Genomic DNA, 23,912 nt, shown 5'->3' with positions numbered 1-23,912 from the left:
ACTCTGGTGTTGGCTTCACTTTTCAGCCCCGGAGGTTGCTGCTTGTTGTTGCTTGAGATCTCTGAAATGTTCATTGGCATTTTGTTATTAGGCTTCTCTCAGCCTTGGCATCACAGCTTTGGGTTGTGCGTCGCAAACTTGGGAATTCACCTCATCAATGTTACATATACCCAAAAAAATCTTGTTCTATTTTCAAGTACTCATACAGTAAATATAAAAAGCCCCTTTCTCGTCCTTGCTTTAACTGTAACCCTTGAAGTAAACAGTGTTCAGCTCAAGAAAACTCACACTTTAGAAGCACTTGTGTATTTACTGTGGTTTAGCCAACATCTCTGAATCATCACCTCCTGCTGTGATCAAAGATGCATTCAAAACATGTTCAGACATGAGAATATGAATCTAATTTATCACCATAAACTGAATGAACTGAATGACTTTGCTATATAGCTCTCTAAAAAGGGACACAATCAGTGCTGAGGTATTTACGGAGACTTTGTTTTGCAGTAACATAATGTTTCACCGTTATGTAAGACTGCGTCTTGATTGAAAGAAGTGAAAATAGTTCCAGTAATGTGGTAATTAGCAGCGTTTAAAGCCATGTTAGGAGAAATTACCAAAGTTGTCTCATTTAAAATGATGGATTATGCTCATCAGTACAGCTGTATCTCTGGGCTGTGTTTAATGGATTTTTGGGGAGAAAAAATACACATTAAAATTTTTAATCTGTCTTTTGTTTTCTTTTTTAAAAACTACAAAGTTGCCAGGCAAATTGCATGCTGGTATTTGAAAACGAGAGGTAACTCTGCCACAGTTTTTGGCATCGTTTACAAAAAAAGGGCGAGCAAAAATACCATCCCAGTTAAAATGTGCGTTTGTTCTTTTGCAGCGGGGCCAGATTCCTCTGTGGCATGTGTTTGCAAATAAATGAGAATATTCTATTCTAAAATTCTATCCATCGACTTCTCCTCTTGGTTATAAATAACAGCAACTTGCAGCTCTCTGCTCGGATTTTAAAATTAACATGTTTTTTAAAAAGAGTTCCACGTTCTTGCGTGACTGAAGTTGTACAGCCACAGCCATTTCCCCGCTGACACAACCCCAGGGTAGTTTTAATTGACCTCAAAAAAACAGGGGAACGGGCTGAATAGAGAGCAGAGTTTTGCTTTTCATCTTCTGTTCTAAATTGTCTGATTTTTAAATACGAAGATCTTTTAAAGGATCCAGATGAAAGTGCTCGCCTTGACAATAGTAGTAATTGTGACACTTGTCAACATCATGGGTTCTTGTCACACACGCAGCTCAGTCATTTCTTTTTAAAAAAAGATATTCTTGTTTTCAGACGAGTCGCCGAGGCTGCGCGGATCCAGATATTTCTAATAGTTGTTAAGTTGGTTTTTCTTCATGCTGCTTACAGTTAAATGGTGTGAACTGCTGTGATGTGGGTGTTTTTGGGAACTTTCATGCATAACGTAGCTTTTAATTAGATTTTTCAGCCAAGTAAATATTTCATATGCTAACAACACAACCTCTAGGTTCAGATGAATGTAGTTTATCGGTTCGTAGCCAGAGAGAGAATTAGGACTGGTGTCAGCTCGGGTAATCAAAACACATGATTCATGGCTGAAAATGTATAGAGTCCATGATGAGGGTGTGTTAATGGTAAACGGAACTGATGGAACTAAAGTATGATTCACCGGGGAGTGCTGTGAGTGGATTAACTCAAAAATATTTCACCACATTTTGCACTGTACGTACAAGTCTGGAGGACTGTCTCAGGCATTATATGATTGATCTACACAAAAAAGGGCATCTGGTAAGTGTGTGTGTTGAACTCTGGCTGCTGGCTGTGTTTGTATCAACTATGCATGTGTGTGTGTGTTTGTGGTGCTTTTCAAGGTTATCAGTGTCTGGAAAGTTCTTCTTCCACCACAGCTAAAGTAAACTCAAATGTCATCTCCACATTAGAAAGGAAGCTTGGAGATAGCAGGACTGCCTGCTGTATTATTAATACATGCAGGGAAATCACTCTACAGACGTCAGCTATGATTGGTCTGGCACACAGCCAAGTAACCTCATTGGACAATACAAACTTAAAAGAGCAATTGTCTACTTTCTTAAAAGAGGGTTTTGGGTAATATCAACTCTTTGTAATCTTTATTAATAATCACCCAGCATTGCACTCTTACTTTTTCAAGTACTTCTGTTGACTTCATCTGGCATAAACTCGAGCTGTGAAGGAGCTAAGATGAAAGTCAGCAACTCCAACTCTACACTTCAGTTCTCTGCCAAAAAAAAGGTGGATTGCTCCCTCTGGGAGGAAAAGATGCTGCTCCAAGCAAGGGAATTTAAGTATTTCAGGATCTTGTTCACAAGTGATTGAAATGGTGGAGCTTAAATGGAACAAGAAATTAATGTTGGGTCAGCATTATTGCTGCATTGTACCCGATCGTCAGCTGAGCCGAAGGTGAATGCTTTCGTTTGCTAGTTGATTTAAGTCCCCCTCCTCACATGTGGTAATGATGAAAGAATCAGATTGCAAATACAGCAGCTGAAAAGAGTTTTTTCCTTTTGAGATTTGGGCTTAACTGTTGCTCCTTCATGTCTAAAGGAGACAGCTGTGGACACTCTAATCAAGATGCCTCTCGTGCATTTTCTCTTCACGTCTTTGGGGCATCCCCAACCGGGAGAAGATCCTAGGGTAGACCCACAACTCACTGGAGAGATTTTATAAGAAACCATTAATAAGAAAGATACCATTGCTGGGGAAAAACATCTGGATAAACCAACTTTAGATAATCAGGAAAAATGAGCAGATGGATAAAATGAAAAATAACTTTACATAAATGTTTGAGACAAAGCTCGACTTCCTCAAACACCGTGGTTCTGCGTGTTCACGTTAATATTAAAGTCTCAAAACTCATGTTGGTTGACTTGTCGGAGGCATTCCTGTCATCCAGGGTTAGCATTTCCTTGTGCCAGTCATTAGGATTTAATCCTCTGATTATTTTCTACACTTTTTGTCTATTTTCAATTTGGTTCACATATTCACTTGAGAATTTTTATTTTTTTTTATAAAGACTTAACCATCTGGTCAGATTTGGTTTGGTTCATGAATCAGTTATTGCAAAAATTAAATTACCATCTGGCTGAGACTTAGTTTGTGTTGCTGAATATTATCTGCCGAACATCAAGGTGCTTCCTTTCCCACGTGAGCATGCTTGCATACTGATGTTTGTGTGCTTGAACCTGCCGGGCAGCTGGAGTCGTGCCGTGCGTGTATTGATATTTTTTCCTCCCATGAGCCTATGTGGGTTTTCTTGGTGAACTTCAGCTTCTTGTTGGCCTGAAATGGACTAACAACCTCTCGAATAATGTACGGGATGTTCCCTACTTTTCCTTTCCCCTGAATATGAAAACTAGAAAATGGGTGGATGGAGCTAGAAAGATTCCTTGTTCCTCAAATTCTGGCTTTAAAGTGGGTTTGGCTTTTTGGAAGCTTATACCCAAAGGTTGAAACAGAAACTTCCTGTCCAATGTTACAAAGATTTGGAACAAAGGGCTTTCAGTGCAATCTCACATGTAGCTTGGACAAGCTAATTTGTCAATAAAACTGAAAGCTGTAACATTTTGTGGATAAACAAAATAATAATTTTAATGAATAAATGAGAAATAGCTTTTTAGACATGGTAGATTTTAAAGGTTTTTAAAACTTTTGATCTTCAGTATTCAGAGTAAGTACTTGTTATTTTTCACAGATATGAAATATTGATTAAATGTGTTTGATGAATTGAAATATTTTAAGCTCTGTCCTCATTTATGGAGCTGCAGGTTTTGAACATTAATTAGGCTGCGGCTAAAAACTTGTTTTGCATTCTCAGGCAACAAAAGCTGATTACAGATCTAAATTGAATCTTTGAGGTTCAGTTATTTATAACTATAGTTACCTGTGAATGGGGGAAAAAAAAATCCTAATTACCTTTGATAAGGGATTTGAAAGGATTTGGATTCAACAAAAAGCTGAACCCCAACACCAGTTTTTCAAGACTGGCCTAAAGATTAGGCACATATTACAAATATGTTTTATTTGTAATTGAAATACTATAGCTCCACAGGGGTAGAAATACAACGGCCTAAATCTCAGCGCACTCATAGGATGATGATAGTATTTTGTTTCCGGTGAACAGGGAATGTGCCACCTACAGAAACGGTCGATAGCAGCAATTTTTTGCTAGAAAAAAAAAGGCATCCTGGTGCTCGTGATCCACTGAGCATATACGGTTACTTTTATGCTTCGTCTGCTTTCACTTCAGTTGTGCCAAGTACGATCTCACTCTGGTTCACTTCAAGTCTGAAAAGTGTACTTTACCCACTCCCAGTGGAGCCTGTACTGTGATACCCTGGTACAAACACCATAAACAGTTGAGATAATGGTTTAGACAGTTTGCAGCCTCGGTCTCACACAATTTAGAGGTGCTGTTTCTTCTAAAAAATGTGATATTTTTCTTGAACCCTGTTTCACAGTTTTTTCTTTTTGTAAAGCAACTGTTGTGCATTTGGTCTGGCAGAGCAGCAGTGTGCTTTTGTGTTTAAGAAGCATATTCCACAGATATTCCCTGATGTCTAGCGAGCTGTGCGCTTTATGAATTACATTGTGCAATCTACTAGTTTAAAACATCTACCAGACTAGGATACGTTGTTCCACAGTGGTTCCAGCAAAAGCTCCACACTCTTCATTGAACTAAGTGCTGTTGTATTGGCAGTGAGATTTTCAAAGGGCCATGCATTGATTTGTTCCTGAAATGATTCAAAATAAGTCTCTCCAGCACTGTGGCCAATTGTAAACGTGTACTTTAGTGGTTTAGTGCACAAAACCTGATTTAAGATGTTGATGCTGTATTCTCAGCAGTTGCAAATCTTCTGCTGCAGAGACGAAACTTTTAAAGCGGAAATGTGTGTCTTGTTATTTTGAGGTTTTCTAGACTAGCCTTTAGAGAGACCATGGTCCATAACTATAATACTCAGCATTGTTTTTTGCTTTCTGAAAATGGTTTAAATTATATCAAACTGCATTAGTGTCAAGCTCTAGGTGTTGTTAACCACCTACAGTGTTGGTGGACCAAATCATTGGATTGAATAAGATTGGATAAGCAGAAGAAATTTATAATTTATAAGAAAAATAAAGTTACAGTTAAAATACTGTAAAATGCAGCAATAAACTTCAAGGCTATAGCTTCCCTCTTGGGCATTTGGTTGTGAATATTTCAAGGACATTCACACTTGATTAAGTCATTCACTCCTAATTGGAGTTTTTAATGGTTTAAAGGCTTAATAAATAAATCCTGATGCTGACTACAGTGCAGGGCTCATAGAAGTCGTGATCTAATTCAGATTGTTGGTAGTCATTAATGTTTTAGGGCTCTGTGTCATAAAGAGCTTTGACATTTTCAGCCAAAGATATTAAAGTCAGTTTTATTTCCCGTATCTGCCTGGTCTTAAGTGATACAGTTATAGTCATCAAATCAAAATGAATCAAATGTGAACTCTGCCTCTCTTCAAGTGCATCACTGATGAGTTCATCGGCACTCCTCCTGACCAGTGTGACCAATCTGTTTAATGACCAATGTCATATCGCTCTCCGATTTATTTACCCCCGAGAGCATGAACCGAGTACACTAGGACAGCCGTCAAACGTTGACTAAAGCTCATTCTTGACCTTCTGTGAAACAACTTCTGTTCTTTCACTCCGACAGCCCTGCTGAGATTTTTTTTTCCTGTTTCGCCTCGTTTTACCTGAAGAAGAAAGAAAAACAACTATCAACAAAACGCTTAAAGACCTCTGTTGGGTAAAATCTCTAAAAAGCAAGTTGGTTGTGTTGATTTTTAAAAGTAAACCTATATATATTTCTTGCCCCCATGTAGTAATACATTTGAGCTGTTCTTTGAAAGTGTTATTCATAATTAATATCAGTGTCTTCAAATGAATTGTAGACAACTGAGATCTTATGCAATGTATCTGGTTGATGCTGTGATCTCAGATTTATCTCATCTTCTGTGTGTGAAGATCACCCCATCTAAACTAATGGATAATACATGTTCACCCTCTGGCAAATTCGTTCTTTCATTTCTATGCAGACAACTTTATAGAAGTTTACCTTTGATTTTTTTTTGCCCAATTTTCCTCATTCATTCGGTACTACTGAGAATATGGTGGCCTTACAAATCAAATCAAATACAGCATGGCTCTTCTGAACAACTACAGGCCGATCTCAAATCTCCCATTTTTAAGTAAAATCATTGAAAAAGCCGTTTCTCAACGTTTCTCTTTATGAAGAGTTTTGCCATGAATGTTAAAAAATGCTTTGTTTTATATTTGTTCAGCTTCATAGCTTTCAGAGTCCCCCAGTCATTATCACAGCTTGGATGTCGTAAAATGTACGATACTAGTAATCAAAGTAAATGTAACATGAATGCAGCATTAGTGATAGAGCGTGAGGAAGACTCCCTGCCTGAACTGACTGAACTTAGTTTCAGTGTACTTCAAAGCCAGTTGACCAAACTCTGTATTTTTGCACAAAATTGCAAAAATTGGATACATTAATTATCTTTTCAAATATTGAATGATCATCATGCTGAAGTAAAAAACAAAAAACCCACTTGCATAGCTTTTTTGTTATTTAGGAACCACAAACAAGTATCTCAGTTTCTCATTTTTAAGTGGATTCAGATTCAATAAAATGTGTCTAAACCTTGAGATAATCCAGTAAAGAGACGACTTAGGTGTTGAACTCAACAACCCACTGAACCAATGAAGGCTTAATGTGAACGTCTTCTGATATGTGCTTTTAATCTAATTTGTCTACATTGTTAAGACTAGGTTGCTGTTAAGACTAGTCTCAAGTTTTCAAGCTTTTTAAAGAAAATATATTTGCCAGGCCTCCCCAACAATGTCTCTAAAATACCAAAAAGGAAGAAATAAAAGAAACCTGCTTATTTTGCTTCACAAGCACAGACTTCATTGCAGGGCTGTTGTACTGGATTGTATTAGATGTCTGCTTCACTCTCACAGTTTTTATTTCAAAGGGGAAAGAGGACACAATTTGACCACAGTCAGCATGATGAATATGATATGCTGTCACAAGATTTTAACTCAATTCAGCTTTGAATATACTGCAAAGAAATGCGGTTTTGCAAAGCCTGCGTGATATGAATGTTGAAAGTAGTTTTCTTTCTCTGGATTAAAGACTTTCTGACAGACTGCCTAAAGAGAATATGCAACAAGCTTGCGGTGTCTTACAAGATTGTTTTGTGTACAGGTGTCCCACAGGGCCGTTTTCTTTTTATGCTCTATCGTTTTCAAGCTACACAATAAGCTGGCAAAACAGTACCGCAATAACCATAACAGACTGCATGATAACTTTATGATTGTATGGCAGGGCAAACCTTTGCAGTCATTATATGACACATACTTTTAAAATTCAGATTCAGAGGTTTGGAGCATTATAATGGTCTAAATAGTGATGGTCTGAGCTGCACTTTAATGGTCCCAAATGCCTTCACACAGTTCCTATTTCCCACACGTTTACCTACATCCTGGGAAAAAGGTCCCCATCGCTAAATACTTTAATATGCAGTTAATCCATGTTCACCATAGGAATCCACAACATCCACTACTAGACTTAAAAAGTCAATGGATTGTGTTTTTTGTGCTTTTAAAAGGATAATTCACTATTAAGATCAGACTGTCAATCCAGTTAAGTACCTCATTTAGCAATACCCACAAGTTATTTTAGCATACAACCATGGCTCATTACATGCTGAGGCTTAAGAGCAATCACTCCGGCATATTTGTTACATCTTTACTATTTACAGCAATGCGACTTGGTGAGGATATGAAAATGCCACACAACGACAGCTCAACCTTTGTGCACCCTTCTTTTCACCAGTATGTTTGTGGAAATAGTGTCTGCGCTTTAATTCTTGATGACTTTTCCATAGCAGCACCAGCATACTCGGGATTATCTTCCTTTCTGAATCCAATAATTACCATAATTTACAAAACTAACTCCAGGAAAGTTTTTACTGTGATCAGAGTGCACTTGGAGTTGTCATCACCTGCTTGTCATGAAAAGCAACACAGTTTTAAAGCGTTACTTTATCAGGTCTGCAGGATCTCTCCATGTCTATGGATTAGTTTAAGAAACTGGAAGCTCATCATTGATGGTGAATTTAGACCTGGTGGTAGGTACAGCCGTCTGAGCAGAGACACCCAGGCCTGTGAGAGAGAGCTTTTCCTACTGATAAAGACTTCTCACATGACCAATTATATTATACTAATATAGTTGTGATAGTTCTTCTTCTTCTTGTCCTTAGCGGGCGACCAGCGGCGGTGGTCTGCCGCGCAACCAGTACGCTGCTGTAGGTGCCGCAGGTTCTCTTGCTTGACCAACAATTATCTTCCACGCTTTTCGATCTAAGGCGATGGTTCTTGCCTGCTCGAGGTCAAGTCGAAGGCCCTTCAAATCATCCTGGATTTGTTTCATCCATGTCTTCTTTGGTGCATTTCGATGCACCCTCCAATCGGTGGGGCGGGTCAACTAGAGTAGGCCATGGGGGTAGCGGCTTGGGTCCATTCGACAAATGTGGCCAAACCAACAGAGTCGGCGGCGCTGGATTAGGTCGCTGATCGTCAGTTGGCTACCGCAGCTGGTGAGGATGGTGTCATTCAAATGACGGTCGCGAAGGGAAACGCCGAGAACGCATCTAAGGCAATGCATTTGGAAAACTTCGAGCTTGCTCAGGTCGTTTTTGAGCATTGTCCACGTCTCCGCGCCATAAAGTAGAATGGGCAGGATCAGGGTTCGGTAAAGGCGGATCTTTGTTGCCAATGAGATGTCCTCGGAGTTCACATCACGCAGGACCTGTCATGGTCCTGTCACATCAACACCGTGGTGAAAAAGGCCCGACAGCGTCTCTACCACCTCAGACGCTTGAGAGACTTCCAACTGCCCTCCAAGGTGCTCAGGAACTTTTACTCGTGCACCATAGAGAGCATCCTGGCGGGAAACATCTTAACCTGGTTCGGGAACAGCACCATGCAGGACAGACGAGCTCTACAGAGGGTTGTGCGGTCAGCTGAGCGCACCATCCGCTCCGAGCTCCCTGACCTGCACTCAATCTACAGCAGGCGGTGCTGGACCAAGGCCAGGAAGATCGTGAAGGACCTCAGCCATCCCAACAACAGACTGTTCTCTCTGCTGAGGTCAGGAAAGCGATTCCGCTCCCTGAAGACCAACACAGTGAGACTGAGGAGGAGCTTCTTCCCGCAGGCGATACGGTCTCTCAATCACACCACCACACAGTACTGACCCACACATACAGTTCTTACACACACACTGGACTTTCTGGACATTGTTTTTGCACAACACTGGTCACTATATTCTTCATTTCCAGTTAATACTTGTACAGCTGCTGTTATTGTGTATATATTTATTTATATTTAGATTTCTTCATACATTCTTATATAGTTCTATATTGTGTATTGTGTATTTTGTTGTACAGTTATTTTATTTTCAACTTTAATTTATATATTTTATCTTATTCTTCCCAGTTAAATTTACCCTTCATTCTAATTTGTGTTGTACAGTTATTTCATTTTTAACCTTAATTTATATTTTATTCCTTCCTAGTTAAATTTACCCTTTTTAATTTTGCATATTTATTTCCTATCTTATTCATAGCCTTTCCTTTTTTTGTTTTCTTTAGGTCACGAGTAGTTGTCCAAGCATTTCACTACATATCGTACTGTGTATGACTGTGTACGTAGGGTTGCCAACCGTCCCTTAAAAAACGGAATCGTCCCGTATTTCGAAACAAAAGTACACGTCCCGTATTGAGCTAATAAGGGACGCACTTTGTCCCGTAATACAGTGAGAATCAAAAGTAGTCTATAAATGTTAATGGAATTAACGCTTTGTTTGAAAACATAATTCCCAGCCCCTCTCCTGCTTTGTGACCAATGAGCTGACAGCACACTTATGACAATTCGAGTATGACAATTCAGATTATCTCATTGGTCGAGGAAAGGTCGCTTGCGGAGAAAATACCGGAAGACAACAGATGACCACAACAACGAGCATGGCCAACAGGGAAACAAACGCCGACACTGCGGTGCACGTCTCGGATGACTGTACACCTAAAGCTGGGCAGACACTGCGATTTTTTTCAGTCACGTTATTCAGCTCCTGCTCAAACTGCACGATTGACTCGCAGGGATTAGAAGTTTGCAGGTCACGATGCAGGGTCTCACACTATACCGCCCGATGCTCTGATGCGACCTGAGAGCTCACACTGTGCCAACATAACATGAAGGTTATAACAGAAAATCTGTCGCTCGCTCTCTCTGTCTTTCACTCACACAGACACACCACCACCATCAACTTTGCTAAATTGCTAATGAAAAACATGATCAGGCAGCTGTGATTGAGCAGCAGTGTAAATCCAACTATTTTCACGGTTGTTGTGGTCGTGATAATTTTGTGATGCCACATCGAAAAGGCTCGGATGAGCTTTCCAAAGTTCTACAAGTGCCTCCATCACTTGTGTCCAGATCACACGCTGCACAGCCGTGCTGCGCCGTCTTTTTCACCGATGTTTACGTGTTTGCGCATGAGCAGTGTGAGCGGCTGTGGTGACACCCTCACGACCGACTGATGATCGGGAGCTGGTCGTGAGGTGTTAATCGCTTCTCGTTACCCCACGTATACTACACGATGCGCGATGAAGGCCAAAATCGGGCCGATCACCAAATCGGTCGCACGACTCAAAAATCGGCTCAAAATGGGCCAAAAATCGCACAGTGTAAGCCCAGCGTTAGAGCAGCAATGTTTGTTCCCCTCAGAGAAAGAAAAGAAAAAAGGCTGCAAAAGTACAGGGAGGACTGGGAAAAGGAAAACACCTGGCTGGGAAAGTGCACGATAACACCTATAAAGCGCACTGCACTGTGTGCCGGCGCACTTTTTCCATAGGCATGCTTCTAGTGGTGGGCACAAGAAGAACATGAGGGGCGTGAAAGCTCGGGGAACCCTTAACCAATTTTTTGTCCACCAGGCCACGGTAGAAGCAGATATGGTATGTAAACACTGGTTTGTTGTTTAAACCCTCTGGTTAAGGTTAATATGGGCATGTGCGGTGAATATCAGCGCTATGTGGCCAGAAGTGTGATAATATCATTTATTTTGTGTAATAAACAACTGCAAGGATAGATGATTACAACAAATAGATGAATAATACATAAAAGTAATACATAGATGAATAATGATGATGAGTTATGATGCGTAATCATGGGAACAAGCGGGTTTACAAACAGGAGCAGCTGATTAGCATTAGAAAAGCTGAAATAATACCTCAACTGAAGCCAATTGTACTAAATGTACTATATGTGCACTGTTACAAGAATATTTTTCGTTCTATTGCTTTCTATTAATTTATATAATTTTAAGTTAAGCAGGACAGAGTTCTTTTAAAGAAAGATTTACTTATATTCTCAAAAGTTAAGCATGACAGGCTTCTGTTTAAGAAAGAGACCTGTTTTACTGTGTTAATGTTGTCATTTTGAGCTAAAAATAAATGGCTAAATGATCATTTGTTTCCCATATGGTCATATCACAAAGAATATGCATCTGCTTAAATCAAATTCAAGTCAAATGGTTCAAAAATAATTTCACACACACAAAAAAAGAGCTACCACACTGGGAAGGGTGAAGACAACTGGGTTGCCCGGCCCTGGCCACGAGGTGTCCCTTATTTATTTTTCAGGGAGTTGGCAACCCTATGTGTACGTGACAAATAAAATTTGAATTTGAAAATTTGAATTTGAATTTGAATTTGATTTGTTCTTCTTCCAGATGCGCAGTTGTGATAGTTAAATTGTTAATGCTGGAAGAGTTCCTGTTTTTCACCATCTGATGGAGAAATTTGTATTTTTTACAATGATTACAGAGTAAGAGAAAAAGCGTTTTTTGTCAATTAACATTGTTGCAATGACATGCCAGAGCTGCTTCTGTAATTTTGCACATTTATTTCTTACAATTTAAGTTCAAAGAGTCATCCTGACAGATTTGTTACATTTATTACAACAACATTTCATCATCATGTATAAAAACTGGCACATTAAACAGTTTTAAATGTCTCACAGATTAAACGTGTAGTTAAGTTTCTTTAAATCGACAGACAGAGAAGTTTCACTGGTCTGGCTCCCTTCAGTTCAAAGTAGGCTGTATGCGGCTCCATAATGTAAAAGGAGCTTGACATACCTGCTGGTCTCCTCCCAGCTGGCCCTAAACACGTCACCTAGCTGATGCCCACCCCATTTTATTTTTAAGGGAGAGCTCAGCCAGCCTATGAAAAAAGCTAATTTCTGCTGCTTGCGTCTGCGGTCTCAACCAGTAAACCGACAGTTTAGCTTTTATACTCTGCTCTCTTGAACATGACAGACTGGCACAGCGTCCGTTACTGCAGATACTTCTCTGATCTGTCAATCTCCCTCTTCCTCCTCCATTCCTGAACAAGACCCTGAGATTCTTGAACTCCTCCACTTGGGGCAGATACTCATTCCTAACCTTGAGTGGGCACACACATTAGCAATGAGTAAGCGTCAGTTAGCATAATGTAAAAGGACCCTTAGTTTTATCTTGTGGCCATTAGCATTGGAAGCCTTTTTGTCTGTTCTAAATGGACTGTTGCTTGCATAGCTCCTTTTTTCTGAGCAGTCAACGCTCGCTGAGCAAATAAAACCAGCGGGTCGAGGTTGTGTCAGCTGTCAGAATGGATTTCAACTTTCAATGGTACACTGCAAGAAAGCTGCACAGTGCAAATTATTAGTGCTGAAGATGTCAGATAATACATTTACTACCTCTGCAGTTCACCAGTGCCATTTAAATTCTTTCTTCATGATGATTTTAATTTGGTAAACAGGTTGGAGTGATAAAAGGATAATTAAGCCTCAGCTAAAAATATTCAATTTCACTTCTGAGAAGCGCTGCAGTGCATTAACACATAATGTTGAGATGGTGATTAGCATACATTGATTGGGCAGCTGTTTCCTGATACCTGAACTCTGAAGCCTGTTGTGTTTCGATCCTGTATCTACAGCTGAAGCACAAGCACTCTCTGGCAGCTGTTTCTTAAATCGTGCATAGATAGACTTGTAAAAGAAAATTGATATTTGTCACATGAATGTGTTGTGAACCTTGTACACACAGCTGCATGTGTTCAGCTTTAAACTCCTTTATTTATTGTCCCTGAAGTTTCCACACAATTACACACTATGCCGAGTTCTGTTTGCTCAAACCGACGCTCTGATATATTGCAGATTTCGTCCCTGCTGACTGATATGATATTTGCCAACGGCACGGTCTGATGTAATCTGGTATGTTCAAAGATAGCTTGTTGAAGAGCTGACAGACTTAAAAACAGGAGATTTCTTTGTTTCAGAAACAAAATAAACCACCAGTAGGTGGGGAAAAACAAACTGTATTTTCATTGGTTGAAGGCCAAGTTTGTATTCATTGAAACTTCACAATCTTTGTGTTCTTGTTTTCCACTAAAGTGAACTCAGCTGCAGTCTTCTTTATTTGAGTGGCATGCATGCGTGCCTTTTATGAGTTATACTCACCTAAATGATCTCTGATTTGTGAACTCTACTTATTTTCTTAGCGCCTGTGTGGATGTCTCCACATTTATTGTGATTGCACTGAGAGTTCCTTTTGCACATCTCTGCAAGGGCCATCTGCCTACACTTGATCGTCGATGCTTCTAAATTTATGCAGGATATTATAAAGATAAATCACCTTCTGTGTGTGGAAACTGTGATGTGCACAGGCTCCGGGTTGTTCATCGTTATTGTTCTTGTCTGGCTATCACATGCATCGTATTAGCATGAAGTTGATCCTTTAACTTCCTTCTGTAGTGTAGCTTGGCTCTTTGCTCAGCGGCACACAGCTGCCATTCAAAATGAAGAGCGGCTATAGCCCCATTTAAAGTTTGGATTTTCATTTTGGAAACTTGTAAATCTTTTGATTTAACAGTTTGTGTTTTGCTATATTAAAGCGCAAAATAACTAGTTTTTCATCATTTCTGTAATGTCAGCAGCAAAATAAAAACTATATTAGACGTCTTTGTTCCTATGAGACTCAGCGCCCTCAGAACAATTATGTAAAGTTTATGGAGTTGAAATTGTTTATGTTTGAATGTCATGTGTGATCTGCAGTTGACAAGACCAAATGCATTTTTTCTGTCAGTTTATTATACAGTGTTATTATTTAGAGTTTTACAGTGCTGTCATTCAACAAGAAACAATAAGGGCTGCACAAAGGGAGCTGCCTGAGAGGGTGGGCAGTGACAGAGTAGAAAGAAGCAAGAGGTGAAGCTGGTTTCCTTTGTCATTTCAGCAGCGACGCCGGCTTTAAACGTTTAGACTGTTTTTGTGTCTTTTGAATGTAGCCGCTGCTCTCCTGCTGCAGTGGCCGTATATTCTCGCAAAGCCTTCATTTATATTCCGTCTTCCTTAGAGGCAACTGAGCTCGACCTTCATTCTCAAGTCTCCCAGCAGAGAATTGGTTGACCCCACTCACATTGTGATTGTGAGCTTTTTTTTACCCACTCTGATCACTTAAGAGTGCATCATCTATGAAAAGGTGAATGTTATGCTCTACAGGAATTTGGGCATCACAGCAAAACAATCCAGCAGCACAGTGTCTATTTTGAATTTAATTTGTGTCTATCTCACTTTTTAATGGGTCAAAGTCAAAAAGGACATAAAAATGATATGGTGCTGATTTAAAGGCACTTTTCCCAGTTCTCTGCTTATGATCATCATTGATGTGGGAGCCAATTGAAGCCTTAAATGTGTCGTTTTTGATCGGAGACTCATTGTAGTACAGGGTGGGCCATTTATATGGATACACCGTAATAATATGGGAATGGTTGGTGATATTAAAGTCCTGTTTGTGGCACATATGTGAGGGGGCAAACTCCTCAAGATGGCTGGTGACCATGGTGGCCATTTAGAAGTCGGCCATCTTGGATACAACTTTTGTTTTTTTCAATAGGAAGAGGGCCATGTGACATCAAACGTATTGGTAATGTCACAATAAAAAAAACAATGGTGTGCTTGGTGAAAACGTAACTTTATTCTTTCATGAGTTATTTACAAGTTTCTTATAAAATGTGTTCAATGTGCTGCCCATTGTGTTGGATTGTCAATGCAACCCTCTTCTCCCACTCCTCACACACTGATAGCAACGCCACAGGAGAAATGCCAGCACAGGCATCCAGTATCCGTAGTTTCAGGTGCTGCACATCTCGTATCTTCACACCATAGACAATTGCCTTCAGATGACCCCAAAGACAAAAGTCTAAGGGGGAGACCTTGGGGGCCATTCAACTGGCCCACGATGACCAATCCACTTTCCAAGAAACTGTTCATCTAGGAATGCTCGGACCTGGCGCCCATAATGTGGTGGTGCACCATCTTGCTGGAAAAAACTCAGGGAACGTGCCAGCTTTAATGCATAAAGAGGGAAACACATCATCATGTAGCAATTTCAAATATCCAGTGTCCTTGAGGTTTCCATTGATGAAGAATGGACCCACTATCGTTGTACCCCATATACCAGAGGTGGGACCAAGTCATTGTTTTGCAAGTCTCGAGTAAGTCTCAAGTCTTTATCCTCAAGTCTCAAGTCAAGTCTCAAGTAATGTCAGGCAAGTCAGAGTCGAGTCTCAAGTCACTGGTGTAAAAGTCCGAGTAAAGTCACAAGTCTGAAATTTTGAATTTCAAGTCCTTTCGAGTCTTTAAAAAAAAAAATGAAAAAATAATGTTGCAGTTATGCTAAATGTAAATATTAGACCATGTAATTTTTAAATCTGTGTTTTTCTCAACACATGACAAAATAGTGAACTTAGAAAATATACACAAATTGTGAAATTGCACCTCTTTAAAATGCAGCTCAATTAAACTTAGCTCCTAGAATAATTTTCACCGACAGTTCTGAGATAAGCCGCATGTTATTCTTGGATGCGGTTGTAGGACCGGCTTTATTAAAATCGCATGACAAAAATATCATACACATTAAAAAAAAACTGCATCACCAACGTAGCCTGGACAACATTTGCTAGTTAGATGAAGTCAGCTATCTCATCGTAGCATATTTATATGCATATTTATAATCATACGGTTCTTGGAGTGAGTGCATACACTCGTGAAGTTTAGTAACTTCAGGTCACTGCAACAAGCCCAGGTACAGTTTACCGACGGATGGGTACAGGACCTTGAAATGCACCGTGTAGAACGAAAGACCATCGTACGAACAAAGGTAAGTTTACCAGTCTCACAAATCGTCGTCATAAATACACATTCCTTAACCGTTTATTAATAGGACCTTTGAGCTCAACAATAATTAATTAGTAGTGGAAATAATTTCTGGTAGCATTACAGAAATGTAGCAGTGACAATAATACTGTATGCTGTAATCGTACTGGACAATTAGTGATACAAAAACCCCGTTTTATCCTGTGAATAAAAGTATATGTTTTTGTCAATGTACCATAATAACAGAAGCGAAACGCAATATTGTGTCAGGACAATTCACTATTTATGCACAATAAACAAAGGAGCATAGCGCGACAATTTCTGTTCAGCGCCAGACTTGCTTGTAACCTATATCACCAATTATGTTATGAAAATGACGTATTAACTACAACAGCAGACTGACCTTCGTGTAAATGCTTGGAGCAGACTAACCTGTGAGCTGGAGTGTTCTGGGACGTTATATTTGGTCTTTGAATGGCTGCAATCCAGGCCATCCGTCGCCTCTTTGTTACTTCGGAAACATGGCTCGAACAATTTCTCTTCAACGACGTAATCCGATAACAACCGATCTCTTTACCCGTCGGCTTCCCGTGGCTGTCATGCGACCGGCTATTGCAGTTAATAATACAACAGCTTCTTGACATTTTTGTGTTTCTTTTTATCGCTGTGTGACTGAGTTCAATTGAAAGCCTGCGAGCACTAGTACCTCTTGCCACGAGTTCCCAGAATCCTTTGCGGTTTTACCCGTGAATGACGTCACATTTTCAATCTCTATATAATATGCATGTTAAATTTTATATTTGGGGTAAAATATCAAGTCTTTTCAAGTAAACCGGTTCAAGTCCAATTCAAGTCCCAGGTCATTGGTGTAAAAGTCCAAGTCAAGTCACAAGTCTTAGAACATTTTTTCAAGTCAAGTCTAAAGTCATAAAATTAATGACTCGAGTCTGACTCGAGTCCAAGTCATGTGACTCGAGTCCACACCTCTGCCATATACCACACCAAACCATCACTTTTGTTGTGCCAACAGTCTTGGAGGGATCCATCCAATGTTGGTTAGTGTCAGACCAATAGCGGTGGTTTTGTTTGTTAACTTCACCATTCACATAAAAGTTTGCCTCATCACTGAACAAAATCTTCTGGGTGAACTGAGGGTCCTGTTCCAATTTTTGTTTTGCCCATTCTGCAAATTCTGTGCGCCGATCTGGGTCATCCTCGTTGAGATGCTGCAGTAGCTGGAGTTTGTAAGGGTGCCATTTGTGAGTAGCTAATATCCGCCGAAGGGATGCTCGACTAATGCCACTCTCCAGTGACATGCGGCGAGTGCTAGTGTGGGCTCTTGCTGAATGAAGCTAGGACAGCCACTGATGTTTCTTCATTAGTGACAGTTTTCTTGCGTCCACATTTTGGCAAATCCAACGCTGAACCATTTTCACGAAACTTAGCAAGCAGTTTGCTAACTGTAGCATGGGAGATGGGTGGTCTCGTAGGGTGTCTTGCATTGAAATCTGCTGCAATGACCCGGTTACTGCGTTCACCAGATATCAACACAATTTCGATCCGCTCCTCACGTGTTAACCTCTTCGACATGTCAATGGCTGTGAACAAAGAGAAACTTGTAAATAACTCATGAAAGAATAAAGTTACGTTGAAACCAAGCACACCATTGTTTTTCTTGTGACATTACCAATAAGTTTGATGTGTCACATGGCCCTCTTCCTATTGAAAAAAAACAAAAGTTGTATCCAAGATGGCCGACTTCTAAATGGCCACCATGGTCACCAGCCATCTTGAGGAGTTTGCCCCCTCACATATACTAATGTGCCACAAACAGGACTTTAATATCACCAACCATTCCCATGTTATTACGGTGTATCCATATAAATGGCCCACCCTGTAGTTTGTGTTACTGCGTTTAGTCTTTGTGTGTAGAAAACTCTTACTTCACAGTCAGGTCACTTCAACAAACAGGCAATTGTTTTTCCATCAAATGTAGACCATTGTTTTTTCATTTGTTTATATGCCAGATCATCCATCAATCTTATTGACTCTCCTGGCTGAATTGTGATGAAGCTTTGGGAAGTAATGTAACTCACTCCATCAATTCAGCCCTTTCAAACAACCAATATGAGCGGGGAGGAGGTTTAGAGGGGGCATAATCGTTTGTCTATATGATGTCTTGCATCACAGATTATGAAATGTTATGACTAGACCTACAGGAACAATGTATTTCAGCCCTCTGTGGTACCATTTTCAAAATGATATAGATTGTTGGTGCTTTCATCAGAACGCAATGCTGTCTGGGCCCTTCTCTGGGGCATTTGCTAGGATTTTCTTGTTTCTCCAAATATGAAAAACATGTTGAGTTAATTCTTACACCATGACTGGCCGCCCATCCTAATACTTAGAATGTGTTTGGAATAAGAATTTTCCTGCACAGAGCTTCATTTTCCAAGAATTCGCTCAGTGTCACTGAAAGATGTAGAGGAGTTGAACTTATTTGAGAAGTAATGACGGTCACTGCAGGTAATGTGCACTTTATTCCAACGTTTACGGTGTTAGACCCAAAGCAATTCCCTAGTATCCCGTTTTCAGAACTGACTTGTATATGGACTGATGGGGCTGTTTTTATGGGTTTATAAAATGCTGTTGAAGCTTTAGTGTGTTTGAAGCTAAGCTTAGTTATAATTACTAACTTTAGTTTAAATGCACAGGTACCAAATTGCTTCTAGCTGAACTCTGGCATCGGCATGCAAACATGTTACCGCGCTGAAACACTGTCTTCCATTAGTCTCAGTAACTGCGTGTGGATGGATGCTTTTTGTTAAAGGGTTTGATTTTGGTTCAAAACTGAAATTACACCATCTACTGCCACAAAATGTTATTTCTGTATTTTCTGAATGCTTGCCAAGCAAACATTTTGAAGCTCAGTAACCCTGCTGTGATAGATTCTCAATATCTAGTTGTGGTTGAAAAAGAGTTCCAAAATGAAAGTTGTGAGGACGTCGATCCTCCCAGCAGCTCCTGATGTTTCCACCTTTCATGTCATTGCTGATGAAGATTCATATGTTGCTTCTTTGTGCTTGTCAATTTATTTTTCCCTTTGTGTCATTGTCTTGTGTTACATTTCCCAACAGGTTTCCTGTGGTCAGAGTTGCCAGGAGAGTTTCTCTTGATATTCACCTTTTTCTCTCGTTCCACTAGTTTGTTAGGGAGTTGAAGCGCAGGACTGTCACCTTTCTTTAGACAAAGTTTAAAGTTTGTTAGATGAAGGGGTTTTGTTTTGTGTTGGGGGTGCTGTTGTGTTGTCTTTGGCTCTCCCAGAAGCCAATTTATGCATAGTTTCTGACATTGTGGCAATAAATAATTTCCAAACGACCCAAACAGCCTCCTCAAGTTTCTCCATCTAGTATTCTGTTACTTTCCGTACCAACAGATCCATGTGGGGAATGTAACAATTTGCATCACAGGGTCAGTAATTCAGGTAAGTGAGGTCACTGTAACGGGCCAACGTGTAAAGTTCACCATGCAACAAATGAAACAGAATTTAGATGCACATAAATGTAACTAGTGTAACGGTGTTGTTTCCATTTAAAAATGCTAGTTTGTATACATGCAGACGTTGCAGGGCCGTCAGCTCACTTTGAATTTCCTGTTCTGTTCAATATTTCTGAATTTGTTAAGCAACGCTTTATTCTACATCAAAATGTCGACACCTGCCTGTTGTTTGTTTTTTCCGTCCATGCCATGACCAGCTTTGACCTTTGAACATTTGATGGAAATCAACAGACTGCCTGAATTTTCTGAATGAATGGTGAACGATTGGTGCAGAATTAGACATGGCTTTTGTCAAACCCAGACAGCGAGCTGATGAATTTTACAGTTAGTTTCTTTTAATGGCAAAATGTTTCCAACTGTATACTAATTCCAGTTATTGACCCATTATTGGGTCAAAACCTCTGCTTGTTTCAAAAATACTTATTTAGGCTCCTCATCTGTATTTTGTTAGTATTAATTATAAGTTGTTAGCATAAACTAAACCAAAGTGGCCAAAATTATTTTTTAATATTTCCTGGCTGCTAGTATCTTGGTGTAAACGTAGTTTGTGTTTCGAGATATAAACATAGTTTTTTACCATTTTTCAATCTCGTCATATGAGCCGTATCGTTTGAAGTGTTACAGAAGGTATTGTCTGACAGTCTTTTGCTTAATCAAAAAGGTGAATAATTTGAGATGGCTGCTTCTTTTATTTCTGTTGATATTTGCAGATAATGATACTGAACAGAAAGAGCGTTAAATTTGAGCTGCACTGCATTCAGTTTTCAGATGCTTGAAGGTTCTTCATCTACAAAGAAACAGAAAAAGCGTGAACTGTAACGTCTGTGCTTCTTTGATCTGGCTGACTGTTGTCATTTCTGTTCTCAAAGTTAGACTTTCTGGCACAACTGCCTGAACTTTTGTGTATCTCTGGTTTCATAAGGTAGAAACACTGAACTGAAAGAAAAAATCCTTACACTAAGGTTTCACAATGTCAGGCAAAACCAATTAACCCAAAACTAGACTAGTAGAACGGGGTGCACAAATGGCACGTTGAGAAAAGAGGATTAAAATGTTCATTGTCTACGTAATTGCTCTGCTTGGCAAAATGTCAATGTTCTTCTCAACTCCAACAGACAAAATCTGGAATTGCTTTGCTGTACAATGAGGAGACCAACAATACCTATGATGTCTGCCTGAAATTGACCAAAGAGGTATTAACCATACAGAAGCTGGATGTGGTTTGCACGAGTGGAAGTGAATCCCAAGTAAATGTAAGTGCACCCGAGGCCTCCAGGCTCGCTTTTTGTAATTCATGCCGCATAACTCCAGCATACTTTTCAATGTTCACAATATCCTTTTGCCAATAAGAAACTCCCACTTTCTAAAGCACAGAACTGTTGTACTGCGAAGACAAGCGACCGGCGGTCTGGGCTTAAGCATCAAAGTAAGCAGATAAGTTTTGAGACTACAGTGGAAATGAAAGGCTTTGGGTGGCAGAGATGGCTGTTTGAAAAAGCTGTTTTGGCAGCAAATTTTACCACCCATACTCAGAAATGCACATCCTCATCTTTCTCTCCTGCTTTTCAGGGAGGTGCAGAGCACAACGTGCCAGTGGTTATTTCAAAGATTTTTAAAGATCAAGTAGGTAAGAAAGCATTTCATCTCACTACTTTAATGTGGCTTTGGAAATGGTTTTCAGTGCATCGTTGAGTTTCACGGTTCAAAGTGATTACAGACATAATAAATTATTATTATATTGGTACTTAAATTGACAAGATTTGTCTGTAAGATTTAAAAAAGTCTTATAGTTTGATAGCATCCTTATACTTGAGCTGTTTTTACACATGCAGTGCTTTTGATGAACTTTTTTGTTTTTAGGAATTCACCAAAAGAGCTGCATGGGAAGAATGCAAAGCCCTGAGTGTGTGTGATGTTGGGTTTTGCTTGTTCAGTTCAGATAATTCCCAGCCATAAACCACTCTGTAGATATTTCCCGTAGTGCAAAGTGCCCAAAGTGGATTATTTCCTGCTGTGTGATCCATGTGAGGCAGGATAGTTGCGGAAAATACCCCCATCTGATTCTTAAAAAATTAGCTGCACAGCATGAGTTTGTACTGAGTTTTAATTTATCAGGACGCACTGCAGTACGTATAAAGCCATTTTCACATGTGAACGTCAGAGAAGTAAAACACAGACGCGAATAATCAGTTTGAAATCTGACACACAGAAAGTCATCTACAACACATTTAGGAAACGTTACAGAACATGTATGAGACAACTGCACAGCTTTTTGATTGTATGCACAGTTTTTACATGGTGCATAGACTGTATATAAAAGATGGATGCATAACTTGTTCTTGAAGCTTCAAGCTGTTGTTTTGGCTGTTTTTGTTTTTTTGTTTGTTTTAAAAAAGATGACAAAAAAGGTCAAATGCATTTCATGCCCATACAGTAGCACTTTGTCAATCACAAGGCAGCCATGCCTCCATCACACTGTATTTTCTAAACTACTCTAAATGGGACCATAACTTTAAAAGTGAATGCAGTGTTGTATTGAAGATGATTTGATGAGATAATGAACTTATTATGAATATGTTCACTGAGAAGCATGATCATTCTCCCCACAGAGTATAAAATCTGGCTTCTGTTTGTAAACAACCTCTAAGGTCGTGCAGATCTGAGGCGCCTCAGAACCAGCTTTGCTTCATTAGGACACTGCATCCAACGTTTTTATACAGTCTATGATAGGAGTGCATTAAGCCGTTTCAAAGTTTCCTGCAACTTTTTCCTGAATCTAAAAGTCTATCGTAGCCTCTGTTGTCATGTCAGATGAACCACCCTCCATGTGTCTGTAAGCGAAATAACAAAAACAGCTAAATTACTGGCTGATATGGACACAACTATTTCTTAACTGATGTTCCAGAACTGTGGCCTGCCGGGCTGCGATGGTAAAACACAGATGAGATGGTCACAGTTGCTGCATGTGTTTTTGTCTGGCTATAATGGTGTGAAAATGGAAATGGGACTGAAAATTTTATTTAGAAAGAGGTGAGAGGCAGAGCTGCCGATGCTTGCCGCCTCACCGTGCCGAGAAAGCGATTAGCAAATGTAAATAAATATTGGATTTTTGTTTTTGTTGTCAAGATTGTGGATTTTCGTAATTATTTTTTCTCTGTGTATTCAGTGACTTTTTTCCCCTTTCCCCCCGTGATCAGAAAAAATGAAAGCTCTGCCGGAAACCCCGTTGTCCCCGTTTACTGCACCCAGCTGCACGAAACACCCCCTAAAAACCGCAAACATCTGCTCTTTGATTGCTTTAAAAGGTTGTTAAAGTAAACTTGACATGACGGGTTTTTTCCTTTCGTTTCAATCGAATTCTCAGCAACTCTCAGAAAGAAAACATTTTTTATTTATGTGCACCTGCTGCGAGGCACAAAGTAAAAGATGAACTGTTCTAATCTCTCACAACAGCTCATCAGTCCAATAGGGCAGTTAATTGATGATAAGTGAGCATGAAGTGCTGTGGAGAAGTAAACCATCGCCAGATTGGAAGAGTAATATGATCATGCTGTTAACTAGATGGAAAATACTTTAATCATGTCTGTCAGTTAAATTTTAAGAATTGATGACCTCCAAGTTTCCCTGCGTGAAGCCATATTAGAGCATCATGTGAGCGAATCATTTCCCGGTAATTTTTCTTTTTGCCCACGCGCTTCCTAATACTTTTTCTGATGCGAGAAAATCATGTCTTGATATCCCGAGGACGTTAAGAGCCCTTTTCACACAGCTTTACGAATCTTTTCACAACACAGCTCTCATTGTTTCCTCCTGTGCTGCTGCAAATGAGTTTATTTCCTGATTAGTTTCGAATTTCATGCCTTCCTGTGTTCTTTCTGTGAGCTGTAGGATGTTGTCTGAGATTAGACGGTTGGGGGGGACACTGATTGCCATTTCCACCACATTACCGTGTATGAAATGAGCAATTATTTCATAATGTTTTCAT

At 39.7% G+C, this 23,912-nt stretch overlaps 1 protein-coding gene across 1 annotated transcript in view; it reads left to right on the top strand.

Annotated features, from left to right (window-relative positions):
* sntg2 (syntrophin, gamma 2) overlaps positions 1–23,912 on the top strand; it is a 110,826-nt gene that overhangs the window by 12,233 nt on the left and 74,681 nt on the right. Inside the window, exons 2-4 of the mRNA XM_085256780.1 lie at positions 21,043–21,180; positions 21,297–21,353; positions 21,497–21,554. Coding sequence (XP_085112906.1) covers positions 21,043–21,180; positions 21,297–21,353; positions 21,497–21,554 — 253 coding nt within the window. The remainder of the gene's footprint in view (positions 1–21,042; positions 21,181–21,296; positions 21,354–21,496; positions 21,555–23,912) is intronic.

Source organism: Mchenga conophoros, linkage group LG19 (genome assembly GCF_057382185.1).
Source record: "Mchenga conophoros isolate Kocher_MC1m ecotype Shallow Benthic linkage group LG19, M_conophoros_male_GT1.1, whole genome shotgun sequence".
Classification (NCBI taxonomy): Eukaryota; Metazoa; Chordata; class Actinopteri; order Cichliformes; family Cichlidae; genus Mchenga; species Mchenga conophoros.
The sequence above is the reverse complement of the archived record's forward strand: the minus strand, read 5'-3'. Positions and strand labels throughout refer to the sequence as shown.